At 32.2% G+C, this 15,099-nt stretch overlaps 1 protein-coding gene across 1 annotated transcript in view; it reads right to left on the minus strand.

The window, feature by feature from the left end:
* Positions 1 to 4,344: 4,344 nt before the first annotated feature.
* LOC131853043 (uncharacterized) overlaps positions 4,345 to 15,099 on the minus strand; it is a 64,333-nt gene continuing 53,578 nt past the window's right edge. The window contains exons 5-6 of the mRNA XM_059203835.1: positions 9,586 to 9,760; positions 4,345 to 8,186 (exon numbers count right to left, since the gene is read on the minus strand). Coding sequence (XP_059059818.1) covers positions 7,974 to 8,186; positions 9,586 to 9,760 — 388 coding nt within the window. The 3' untranslated portion in view covers positions 4,345 to 7,973. The remainder of the gene's footprint in view (positions 8,187 to 9,585; positions 9,761 to 15,099) is intronic.

The following is a 15,099-nucleotide window of genomic DNA, read 5'->3' on the forward strand; positions in this document are numbered from 1 at the left end:
TTATATTTGAAAAGAATACGAACTGAGGTTCTTATCAGTTCTTCTCACCTCGAAAGCATTCCGAATTGATAGTAGATTTGACATATCATAAGTGTCTGTAATAGACTTACATGAATAAAGATGTTAATTTTGATTTATATCAAATTTCCAATACTTTGTGGTTGGAATTTTGTGTTAGAGTTTTGTGGTTCTAATACTCCGAGTAATCCGAAAAAAAAACCGCACTGCAATTTCTAACCTCAAATTTGAACATGTTTAAATTAAATTAAAAAGAATTAATATTTATTGCCGACTACGGTGGATCGATTCGATACCATATATTCGCCATAATTACATAATACAAATATAATTATTTAAAATTAGGTACGATAATAATTAATTAGGATAGTTATAGTTTACAATAAAGAAATATACTATTACAGCCTATTTTTGGGCATAAGATTTTGTTATATCAACTAGCAATAGATTGTAAAGTAAGAGAGTAGGCGCAAAATTTGAGTAAGTTTATGTATGTCAATTTAATAATTGACTACACGGTATTCTGTATATTCTGGATACCATTAAAATAATTATGTAATAATTTACTTCAATATATTGAACTGTGATCTCCTTTTTCTCGACTCAATTTGGATAAATTTATTGCTGTTGTGTATATTATTATAAAGCCACATACCGCATTAAACTCCATGAAACCGTAATTTGCAGGGGGCTAAAAAACCGTCCACTAAAATATTCCCTATAAATAGGGAGCGAAATAATAATGTGAAATATTGTAATTCTGTTATTTGAATACTGTGAAGATAGTATATTAATGGAAATCCCCTTAAGGTATGAGGCTTATTCAAGAAAATATATAATAATCTAATTTTCATAGTTTCTTGTGATTATGATTGTTGATAAAGTAATTACCTCATCAATTATGTGGACAATTTTAGATTATTCTGTAATGTTAATCTGTATCCTACTATTTAGATATTTTTTTATATTGTAATCATTAATATATTTTAATATACGTTTGATTTGATAACGCATTTTCAATACTCTCGACACTATATACCTACCTACAAATATAAATACATTTACTCCGATTTCCGGTTTGCTCCGATTTCCGGTATCTAGGTTCTCTCCTCCAAAGCAATGGTGAATTAGACAGGGCCATAAAGCATAGAATTAACGCAGGATGGATGAAGTGGCGGCAGGTTACGGCAACGACGTGTGACTCGCGTGTTCCTCTTAAGCTTAAGGGGAAAATTTACAAGACCATGATCCGGCCTGCTGTCTTGTATGGATCAGAGTGCTGGCCCGTAAAGGCGACGGATGAAAGACGACTGCATGCAACTGAAATGAGAATGTTGAGGTGGATGTGTGGTGTGACAAGAATGGATAAGATAAAGAATGAATACATTAGAGGAAGTATGAAAGTGGCACCGGTGTCAGAGAGGTTGAAGAGTAATCGTCTATCATGGTATGGACATGTAATGCGTAGGAACGAGGATAATATTTTAAGAAAGATGTTACAAATGAATGTGGATGGTTATAAGGGCAGAGGAAGGCCAAAAAAGAGATGGATGGACTGTGTGAAAGATGATATGGTAAGAAAGGAAGTAAATAACGCGATGACTGCGAACAGGGATGAATGGAAACGAAAAACATATTACGCCGACCCCAAATAAATGGGATAAGGATGAAGCAGATGATGATGATACAAATATAAATACACATGTACAATAATAATTTTATAACAAAAATAAATTGACGGCCACGGTGATCTAGCTGTTAAGCACACCGCCTTACTTCCTATGGTCGCGGGTTCGATTCCTCGAACGGCACAAATGTTTGTATACATGAGTATGAATGATTGTTTGTATCGGTCTAGATGTTTTCTATAACATGCATGTGCAAATCTATGTATTTGTATCAGTTATCTAGTACCCATAATACAATAAGTCATCTGACTAGATGACGCTGTGTGAATTGTCCTGAGGTTATTATATTATATTCTTATAAATGTACACTAGTCTGTGTATATTTAGTAGTTAAAATAATTTTTCACTACTGTGAAGGTAGAGTTTTGTTATATAGAATAGAAAAATGAGAAAGTGATTGGCGACCACTTTTAATTTTACTAATATCACAGATAACATAATATTACATACTAATATTATAAATGTGGATGTTTGTTAGTGTAGATGGATGGATGTTTATGCTCTTTCACGCAAACACCACTGCATGGATGAACACCACCACTGTATGAACTACAGCCTATGTTATTCTTATGTATAAGCTGTACATCAGAACGACACAGTCTATAAATTTTACGCGGGTGTAATCGCCACAGATAGTATTATATTTTAGATCTCTGTATATATGGAATACTAATTTACTTTCAATTAGAATTAAAAAAAAGTAAAATGCAGTACATGATTATTGCGCACGTCCCTACATTACATGATGCAGAATACGCCTGTTGGAAAGCGTAAACCGTTGAATCAGAGCTATGGAGCTCTCCTGATACCCGTGGAATCCTTCAGGCATCTTCATAAAGAACGTGTCACCCTTCAAATTGAAACGGCTTATAAAGCTGCTTGGCAGCAAATATAAATAAAATAGATGTTTTTACGTAGACTATATTTGACGACTTCGGTGGTCTAGCGGTCTAGCACATCGCTTTACGTCCTCGTTCGATTACTCGCACGACACAAACATTTGTATGCATGAGTATGATTATTTGTATCGGTCTGGGTATTTTCTATGTATATTATGTATTTCTGAAAAATAATGATCTATGTATTTGTATCAGTAATCTAGTACCCATAATACAAGCTTTAGCTAGCTTAACTTGGGTCTAGATGGCGCTGTGTGAATTGTCCTGAGATTATTATTATTACTATACACCTGTACAGTTGACCTCGGTGGTGCTAGTGCACCGGTTTAGCATACCGCTTTACTTCTGAAGGCGGCATATTATTAAGGTTCGATTCCTCGCACGGTACAAACTTTTGTGAGTATGATTGTATCAGTCTGGGTATTTCCTATATTAAGTATATATTTACAAATAAAAAATATATATAATTGTCTAGTACCCATAAGACAAGCTCTGCTTACTAGTGCTTATCTTGGGACTAGATGACATGTGAATTGTTCAGGGGTAACTAAAAATAATTATAAATGCTACCATAATTTGTCCCGCTTGATTTATTGTAATTAACTGCCCACCAGTTGAAGTAGAGTTGTCATTTCTAAACATGAACATCATGTACACTACAAAGCCAAGGGCCGTGGACCTCCACACGTTGGCTCTAGAAACCACAAAAATATAAAACAAAGTCACTACCGTTGTCTGTTCGCTTATATATTTCAACGCAACGGATTTTAATGCAGTTTTCAGAAAGGATAAAGAGTAATTCAAGAGGAATGGTTATATGTATAGTAAATGCGTGTTACAGTATAGAACAAGGCGAGAAATTCAAAGATTTGTAATGATGCATTGTAGTTTTATATAAAATGAAATTTGGGAACAGCGAAGCAAAAATTGTTGTAGGCGTCATCGAATGTAGGTGGCACGAACCAGTTCGTTTGTTGTTAGGACGTCCTACTGCATATTTATTTTTATAAATAGATAGATAGACGTACTACATTTTAATTCTTACTAATATTATATATGCGAAGTTTTTTCACACTTTATCACTATGAACTAACTGATCTGATCTCATACTCATCTTTTTATTACCCTACGCTAGTGCCCCGCTAGCGTATACCGTTAGCACAGACGAGTGCACCATCTTATAACCACCTTAAATTAATTAAGATGCATTGTATGAATCTTAATATATTATAATACAACAAAATCCAAGGTCTAACGAGCGTCAAATTGGCACAGTAATTATTGAGCATCATGGTTTAATCAACATCAATGGTTGGGAATTCGAATCTGAACTTGACCAAGCTAATGAGAAAAGGTTAAGAAACAAATAATGGGAAATAATAAAATAAAAATATATCAATAAAATGTCAAGTGTTACGTTTACTGCATCATCGACAATGGGGTCGTCAACGTGCACCTGACACCTCTGGTGTTTCAGGCGTCCATAGGCTACGGTAACCCTTTACCATATGCTTATGAAGGGCCGTATGCTTGTTTGCCATTATCATAGTATACAAATTATGTTTCTGACTATCCCATCAGGCATAATAATCGAAATATGTAAGGGTCATTGTTATTTTAAAACAAAGATAGCCCAAATTAGTTACAACACAACCGGATCGCCTTTAAAGATTTAATATAAATAATTACATTGTAATTGATTTGTACATATTCATTGATCGACAATAATAGAAAGTAAATATTTTATACAAATATAATGTCATTTTAATTTGTATTACACATATAGCTAATACATTAATATTGGAAATAAGAATTTACGCCACAATTATCATGTAATATTATATTGTGAGAAAGTATATTTTCCTATTTTTTTTAATTGAACAAAGCATAGTCGAACTTCAACTAGATAACACGATTTCAAATATAGAACCTTAATGCCAGTATTTTACTTATAAATAAAAGACTTTATTAAGGAACATACTTTAGCTTCATTACGATTCTTAAAATGGTGTTTACAACTTTTTTTTTTATTATACATACATAATTCTTATAAACTTTACATAATTACATATAACTTTAGGAGCAATAAAATATGCAATTGATGATATTACTTTTTAAAGAAATACCAATAATTATAGAACACAAAATCTATTATGTCGTAAAATTTAATTTTCCCATTACTGTAATTTACTGTGCTATATCATCATAATCATGCCATATTATTATTGCTCCGATTTTATTATAAATAGGAATTATTATGACCGAAATTTTGTGCCCAAAATCAACACACAAAATTTTTCATGTTGTAATAAAAATCAAATTAAAAAAGTAACAATAGACGTTAACAAGCGCTATAAGTTCTATAAATATATTAGAATGTAAAATGAGATTAAATTTTTATGATAGTGATGATAGAATATGAGAGTTAAACCGTACTGTTTCAAAACTAGAGTATTGGGGAGGAAACGTCGATTTAACACTCACGGGGTACAATTGCTCTAGATAACTGTAGGTTTGAGAGCAGTTTTCCTAAACTATTTCAATACACATATTAATGTATGTATTCAAACAATTTAAAAAAATAAACATTCATATTTTAATTGTGATGCCTTTAGATATTTCTCAACAATATCCATATAGATAACGTAGATTTAAATTACTATAGAAACAATGTTCGAACGAGCTCTGTAACAATTTGGTACATTAAATCTCAATCATATTAGTTGTGATGAATCCTCTCTGATGTGCGCTATTCGATTATGACAGGGCGTATATCGACCTTTAATAACTATTTATAGTATTATGTCTGTAACGGAATGGACGCTTTTATTTATTTATATATATATATCAAGTTAAAGGCTTAATATTCTAGTGCATGACTACACTGTTAAATTTCGCATTAACATAGGACCGAGGTTGCGTCGGAAACAACGCACTAGCAAACATTTGTGATACTAAAAGCTGAGCTGCATGATTCACAAATACTGTAACGCCAAGCTACGTTGCCCTTTGTCGAATATTTAGAACTACTCTAATCCATAGCATGATCAGCCCTCTTTGAAATGTACTATAATATATATAGAAAACCTTTTTAGCAATACTACTATCCGATTCCATCTGGTTGTTAAATCTATCATTTAACACAATATCCTCTGAAGAAATATAACTCACAAAGTTTTGGATACAATAACACGTCAATCGTATGACAGCGTCACAAATATAAAAACTAAACAAAAAAAATAAATTAAGTTGTAACAACAAAATTTTAAATGGGATATCTAACTACGTTCTGTCTAATTTCCTATCTACCTTAAGAATGCTATTCCGTTCAGAAGGGAGCATCTACCTCTTAACAATCATTACTCATGACCATACATGATCTTAAGTCCACCTCTCAGTAGCCATTAGCTGCATGCCTTCACAAATAAAACGTAATCATTATATTTGTTATATTTAACTGCAGCACTATATATCCTATAGAAGTTGGATTCAACATTTAGTCCCTAAGTAGGTATATAATTATAACTTTATATATCTATGTCAATATAATAAAGAAATAATTTTGTAGTACACATAAAATGCTAGTGTTCTAGAGCGCACTGAACTAAGCGTCTGGTTACACTGAATATCTCACGCTAGTGCCTATTGTTACCAATCAGTTACACAAAAGCGAATTATAAAACCACCCTTACAATATATATTCAACCGAAACAGTCTTATATTAATTTAAATAAATATCCAGTAGGCGTCAATATATAACCAGCTATGAGAACCGATCGGTAACAACGTCTAGTTGTGTACGCATTACCTACTGGAAGCAAGCGTGTATTAACTTTGTAACACCACATGTAAAACTAACAACAGTAGTCATATTTATTTAATCATTATTCTATTTTATTCTGTGGGACTACTCTCACGACATTGGTCATAGTGATAATATATTAAAACCTTCATGCAGTATATTATGCATATTACAAAGTAGCAAACTACTTAATGGGAGAGAATTATTATATTACATAACAATAATAATATGTAATTATTAAATAAATATCTACTCAATAGCATATTCGAAAGCGGTTCCGCAGATCATGTCTGACATCTCCCATTGGTAGGTTAGCCATTCTGTATGGTCTATTATAATACTTTTTTCATAAATTAAGATATAAAAATATACATTTAAATTATGTATTATTACATATTATTCAACACAGTATCAACTCTAAAGTAACAGTTTTCAAATAAATTATTAAGTGATTTCAAAATTATGACATTAATATTATGTATAAGAGCATCGTTTCTCAAGCAGGGGTCGCGACCCTCGGGGGTTGACTTTATTTTTAAAGGGGTTCGTAGTCTGTTGAAAAATAATAAATACAAACTACATATAGGTTTATTATAGAAATTAATTTCAGTTTAGTTTTATAAAATTAAATATTAAGATATATCGTGGGTCGCGACATAAAATGGTTGAGAAACGATGAATAAGAATATTAAAACTATAGTTTTGCAATAATCATAGTATTTTCATTAAAAAAACAATACAAACAATTTTCATATTTCTGAATGATTATTTAAAAAATACTCCTGTAGCTAACTAAAAAGCTAAAGCAAACTAACAAGCTACGAGAGTATTTCTAAAATAATCATTTACTAATATGACAATAAATTATTTTAAAAACTGTCAAATAAATATAGTGATTGCGAGAGTTCGTTACGGACACTCCTTTATTTTTAATGAATGGAACTATACTTTTTCATTTTAGTCACAATAATTATAAATTTTACTTGATATAAAACAGCTTATCATAAACTCTCTCACTTGCTGCCTAGCTCTTTGTCGATGCCATTTTAATCTTCTTGAGATTCTTACAATTTGAATAATCAAGAAATATTTTTTTTATTTAATTAACATCACATGAATGGGCGCTCGCGCGCTTGTCAAGTCCCTGAAAACTTTATGGCTTGAAAAACCATGACGTGTAAAACATATTTCTCTTTCAGACTAGCTAGATAATAAATACTTTAAGTTTGTACCCTATAAAAAGTTCAATAAAAACTTAGCACATAAAATTATCAAAAACAATCTTAATATAACAGATAATATAACTGCCATCTAGGTTAAAAATATGCTGAGGCTCAAACTGAATGTGTAAACAATGTTACACAAATATAATTATGCACGACACCAAATGCAAGAACACGGTGGCATTGCGATCTGCTATATAAGATTTGTATACCTACTCGATTCATAAACAAAGGACACGTGGAAAATTAAATAGCACCGAGTATGCGCCACAATGGGGAGAATGCTGGGTTGATGAAACAGCGTGTTGCCGGTGAAAACGGAGACGAGATCTATACTGGGGAGTTACTGAATGACGCAACACTTGCACTTGGGCTTCTTCTTGATGGTGACGTGCTCAGGCTGCAGAGGCTCCTGCGGCGGCGAGCGCTGCACCTCCACCTGTCCGGGACGCTGGTCCACAACTGCGGCGCCATTTTTAGTACCGTTCATGGCCTTCGGAGTACTCTGCTGCGCTGGACTATCCAACTTAGTTTGAGGCGAACCCGGCCCTGCTGCCTGCAATATAAGCAATGCTAATTTTATTATCTCATGTACATATATAGACATATGCTGTGGAGATCGGCTCATACTCGAACATAGAAATTCTCCAATGCTTTCAAAACAAAGCATTAAAAACTATAACCAGACCTCTCTGGTTATAAAAGAATATAGAAGTGTCAGAAAGTCCAACGAAAGTGTCTAGAAATGCCAACTATAAAAGAAGATATAGTGGAAGATATAAACACAAGATTAGCTGGCCATAAGAACCAGTTTACCTTTAAAGCTACTGGATACAAATAACTGTCCATCTAGACTAAAAAGGGCTCACCTGACATCTGGCAATAATAAATGCACCTCACTGGACATGCGATATTTCTTAATGCCCATAATACAATAGAATCTTATTATAACTGGAAGGACTAATTGCAGATAGAAAAGAAATTATGTATATATGGTGCTAGTATGTATACATTATATAATATATAAGAATTATTATGTATATAATATTAATTAATATTTATTTAATACTACTTGTAATAACTAATTATCGTTGCCTCGACCAGACTCAGTCTAATCACTCCTCATCCTAAGGTTGCCTCGAAGAAATCTATTTTACGATAAGACCGCCCATTGTTGCCTCTGTATTGTAATTATGTTGTTTTTATATTTGATATACATATTAATTTATGTTATTGTTACTTTCATTCTGTGAGAGGAACAATAAAGGGATTTTTCATTTCATTTCCTTCAAAACTTTCATATTTCTAATTTTAATTATTGGCATATTACACAAAAGCTTGTTAAAAGGCTCATAGAATAATGTTACATCTTAAATTGGTTGAATTTCTATATTGTCGAATGGCAGGCAATCAAACAACAAATGACTCCTAAGACCTGGAGATCCAACCCCATTCTCCAATTTAAAACTTTAGACATTTGGAATACTTTTTATAAAACAACCATAATCCATCATACTCGTGAACGGGTTACTTGTGGAGACTGGTCTGTTCAGGTTACGAACACTGATTAGGCTCACTTTTTGCTTTTGCAATAGCATATGATGGTGGTCACCCTATTCTCCCAAATTTGAATTTAAATGAATCTGTATTATTTTAAACATGTACAACATTTATTTGAAAAGAATGAGCTGAGTTTCTTATCAGTTCTTCTCATCGCGAAATCATTCCGAACTGACGGTAGATTTGACATATCATAAGTCTGTAATAGACCTACATGAATAAACATATTTCGGATTTGAATAACAAGACACGGGAGATAGTCAGGTCGACACAGCACCAGCCAACCGTAACTGTTGAATCAACGAGGTGGAGCGTTGGTCCAACAGTTAAGGTCAGCTAGTACACCATTCCTTTATCTTTTTTCATTATCATTCATATAAAAAAGAGTCACTAACGGTAACGTTGTTCGCATGGGATTTCTCCTCCTTCTCCTCGCATACAGGCAGCTGCGGGGCGGCGGTCGGTGTAGGCGTGATCGGCTTCCCCCCTTTGATCAGAGAAACAATCTCATCTGCCTCGCGGCTTAAGTCCCCGTCCGGACGGAACGGGTTGTCCCAACCACTCTCCGTGCTGCGACAAAAGAATATAGTATAATAGGTATTACAAAAACTATCAAACACTCTGTGATAACATACGAAATTGCGTTATTAAAAACACATATAAATAAAATTGGAGTGTCTGTTTGTAATATTGAAATAACTGTTTTACGACATGCGTATGATTATAAATACGGTACATACACCAAAATTATATTTTTTATAATTTTTATCTATCTGCTGTTTGTTCTGGCTAATCTCTGAAATGGCTAGACCGATTTTGGCGGGACTTTTAATGGCAGGTAGCTGATGTAATAGGAAGTAACTTAGGCAACTTTTATTTTAGAAAAATACTATAATACAGCTAGTTTTTTAATACAATTAGAAGTATGTTTATCCTTTCAGAATTAAGCTTTTGCATTTAAACAGATGAGTACATAATACTTAAATATACTTAATGAAATGTAATAAATAAATAACAAATATAGTATATATGGACATATCGTATAGCTATCTAGTCCAAAATAATTAGTTTGTATAGAATGCACCTCATACAACTAAATAATAAAAAAAATTACACAGCGCCATCTAGTCCCACGGTAAGTAGAGCTTGTGTTATGGGTACTAGACAACGGGTATAAATACTTAGATATTTTTTTTTAAATACATACATAGTATACATAGAAAACACCCAGACCGGTACAAACAATAATATTTTATAACCAATAAATCATACTGACCTACAAACAGGTACACATATTTAGTCACGAGTAAGAGGTATTATTCAGGGTTTGCTATTATCAAAATAAAAAATTATATATCTACTAGACTAAGTACCTACTAAACTATTATATATAATAGTTTAGTAGGTTTTTACACAAATTACAGCAAAATATCAGTAAGTAATAAGTAATAAGTCAGTAAAGGCTTTAGAGTATATTCTCTAACAAACTAGTGCGACATATCTGGGGTGCGCCAATCGTAAAATCTAAGTATCGAACTTTGAAGAAGAACAATAAAAGTGAATGACAGTAAAACCTCAGCACGTTCGTACATCATAATTTAATAATAAAGACTGTGTCATGAAGGAAACAGGGGGAGGGGATTACCAAGTCACAGATACATCAAGCAAACCAAAGACAAAATCAGAGTGGCGTCGTATCAACACATCATTTCATCAAAGAGCATGATGGAAGATCGTGGAATGTAGCAAGCGCTCCACCGATAAGAGCGTGGCTATTATATTATACATGAATGACTGTGTCAGGAATGAATGATGAACACATACGTACACACACGCAGTTGTAGATAATAAACATAATCAAAATAAAAAACAATTTAATATTTTCGTTATATAACTTTTTTATATTATTTTGAATGCCGTGTTCGCTTATAAATAATTATGATATAAATGATCATTTAGATCACCACATAAATAAATAAATTGTGCAACACGCAAGTTTCTTGTTCATTCTTCTTGTGATGAGACAGCTTTCCGAATGAGTGATAGATTAAAATAAGAATAACTATGACTATTCAAAAGTGCTTAAATTAAGTTTTTATTTTAGATATTTTCTATGTATATTCTTGTACTAGGTACACGCCCCGACTTCGAACGGATGTACATGTATTATATATATAAACTTTCCTCTTGAATCACTCTATTTATTTAAAAAAACCGCTTCAAAATCCGTTGCGTAGTTTTAAAAATTTAAGCATCCATAGGGACAGACAACGACAGCGATTTTATTTTATACTATGTAATGATGGTGTAACAATTGTTAGTGATCCTAAATAAATTAAAAAAAACAAAAGCAGTATATGAAATGCAAAGTTGTTACGTATTACTAACATACCGAGTAAAAAAATCGGGCGCTACCATTTATAGCAGGCAGGTTCTAACGGGAAACCATAACCATGCCGGATATCGTATAGTTGATCATGATTGTATTCATTTAATCAACACGCTTCTATGCTTATTACAGATTTCCGGCTCTGGTAAATTAAAATAAGTAATAATAAATAAAAAACCCTGGACAATAAACACAGCGCCATCTAGTGCCGCGGTCTGCTTAGCTTGTATTATGGTTACTAGACAACTGATATAAATACTTAGTACTGTGCGAGGAATCGAACCTGCGACCATTGGATGTAAAGCGGTGTGCTAAACCGCTAGACCACCGAGGCCGTCAAAATACATTCTACGATATACCTGTCAACATAACTCTATAGGAAAAAAAATATGTATTAATTATAATAATCTCAGGACAATTCACACAGCGCCATGTAGTCCCAAGTTAAGCTAACATGCTACTATAGTTTTTTTTTTTGTAAATACATACATATACATATCTATAGAAAACACCCAGACCGATCAAACACAAACACACCGACAAATAATCATACTCATGTTGAACAAATGTTTGCGCCGTGCGAGGAATCGAACCCGCAACCATCGAAAGAAAAGCGGTGTGCTAAAGCTAAGGCCTAGTACATCTGCCGGTGATATGTCTTTGTATACAATGCAAATAAATATTACTATAAAAATCATATTAACATTATTTCATTACTATATTTTCACGAACACCATACTAAATATACCAGATAACTATTTTTAATTTTCTATATAAAGTAGGTATCCTTTTTAATTTAAGTGTATATGTATATGGCAAAATTGATCAAAACCTGTAAATGTACAAAAGATATAACAATATTTATAGCAGTAAAATAAATGTTAGTATAATACAGTATAATATTTGCAACAAGCAAATAAATTACTTATTTATTTATATTATATATAAATAAAATCTATTATAATAAATTTTGATATTTTACATATTCAGGGTTATCCATTACTTCTAAAATACTTCTCGCTATATAATTGTTTATAAAGTAGTACTTTAAGGAAACTATTTAAAACGCTTATCCAAGTTTAAAATTCGAAAATTCAAGTACCTACACAATTTTTTTTTCTCAAAGTTAATGGATATATGTCATTGTGTATATAGTACATAGGTACATTTTTGAGGCAATAAAATTATCGCTATCTCAACCAAACACTTGTATAAAGATAAACGATACTGCGCCAACCCGAAATAAAACGAAAAGGTTAAGGCCAGGAAAACATAGATAAATGCATGACAATATAAGTGAAAATATGCTTATTTTTTAAGGATTTCCAAATACAGCGATATTCCCTTATTTTTTAAATTAAACAGTTTAGAAAATATTACTCATTATTGCTCACATAACTATTTACTTTCAATATGATTCCGAACTCTCTGTATACTACTAATGTCACAAATGTCATAAAATGCCTTGAAATTCAATTTTAACCCTTAGACCTTAAGGGTTTGTTTCTTTTTTATTTGCGAAAATTAAGAATAAACTATATTTACCAAACCCGGACTTATTATGTATCTGAATTTTATATTAAGGAGAAATAGTAATATAAACTACTAGAAATGGTAATATACCTACACAATACTTTGCTACTAATATGATGAATGCATACTTGCTATCCCTAACGACAAAAGTTGCACTCCTAAATAGCACAAAATTAGAATCGAAAACAATAGGTTTTTACTAGATACAGATCTCAGCAATTATTGACAAAATATGAATTTAGTTAGACATTGCGATTACCAATTGCAAGTGGATATCTAATATAAGATAAGATACAATAAATATAGACGTAAATACAGTAGCCCAACTGACATTAGCACAAACTTTAGATAAATTGTATATATATGAGATCTGAGAATATTCCTGGGTCCAAAAACTACGTAACTTTTACAGATCAGTTTGGTAGCTTTGTAAAAATAAATAATCACAATATATGTGTACAATAGTGAATGATCAACGTTCTACATTGTAAATGTACGTTTTGTATACATTTTATAGCATTATATAAAAGGTAAATGGGACTCGCCCGTTAAGCAATGGCGTCACCATTCTTTGCTTTGATTAATTGTAGTTACCAGGTAAAACGATTTCAATGGACATTACCCGTGTACATAAGTATATTAGTATCTATTAACCTAAACATTATCAACCGAACAGTTGTCGACTGCGATAACTTGAAGTGCATATGAAAGAAACATATAATATATTTAATTACGTAACCAATACAATCCACCAATACAAATAGGGTTGCCAACCATACTTTATAATAACGTTTCCTACATTATTTTTCGTAATTACACTTTATATTTTTATATAAAGTATGCAAAAATACTTTATTTTCAACCTTTACTGTGATGCGTAAAACAAAATACTCATTATGGGTACTGAATGATTTACATTTAGCTACTGAACAAAATTTATAACATTTCGTTAATACTCTACACATACATATAGCATATGTCACAACTCTAGTGTTAAAAGCACACAATAATACATTTAACTGCAAAAAAAAAATATTTGAATACGATTTTTTTCCTATCCAAACAAGTTTATACGTTTTTTTGTCAAAACAAGTTGGCAACCCTAAACCCAAATGATGATTACAATGCCTTCTTATGTACACCTGTTTTAGAACTTCGATTTTGTTTTTCGTCACCCCACCAAACAATCCACTTTCCTTTTGTCACTGTCACGGCAATCCTATACCGATTTTCAATTTCTTTTTCATCATTAGACACTATTATATAGGGGTTGCATTTTTTTTAATGCCACATTAATAATAAAATGTTAGGGGTGGACAACCTTTATCACTTAGGGGTATGAAAATTAGATAGTAGCCGATTCTCAGACCTACTGAATATGCATATAAAATTTCAGAAAAATCGGTCAAATCGTTCAGAGGTTGGCAACATTGTAACACGAGAATTTTATATATAAAACGCACAAAAGTTAGGAAAAATTAGAGTTGGATAGAGTATTTAATAGTGGTTAATGCAACTGTATTAAACTCTTCTTTCATTATCAACATATTGCAAAATATATGCAATGTGTTCTGCAAGTCGCTTCATACAGGAAACGTTGATGGTTGAGTACACATAGAACGCGGTAGTTACTAGTATGACTAAGGTCCCTGGCACACACGTTAATTTAGCACCAGCAATTGACTGTGACAGCATAAATAAAAACTCAACTCGCGTCTATGTATCAGGGATGTTATGGATATAAAATTTCGGATACGGATAGGTTTCGGATATAGGAATGATTATTATACCGGTTACGGATACAGATGCGGATATGAAATTATTTCGGATTATCCGTTAGTTTCGGGTAATTTCGGTTACGGATATTATTTTTTTAAGGAATTTCAAAAGTAAAATACAAATAACTAATAAAATGGTTACATAACGTGTCCCAATTAGGCTCCGTCCCTATCCGATATTATCCGTAACTTTTATTTCGGATTCGGTT

Source organism: Achroia grisella, unplaced genomic scaffold, assembly GCF_030625045.1.
Source record: "Achroia grisella isolate CSIRO2021 unplaced genomic scaffold, CSIRO_AGI_Agris_v1 utg874, whole genome shotgun sequence".
In the NCBI taxonomy this organism is placed as follows: domain Eukaryota; kingdom Metazoa; phylum Arthropoda; class Insecta; order Lepidoptera; family Pyralidae; genus Achroia; species Achroia grisella.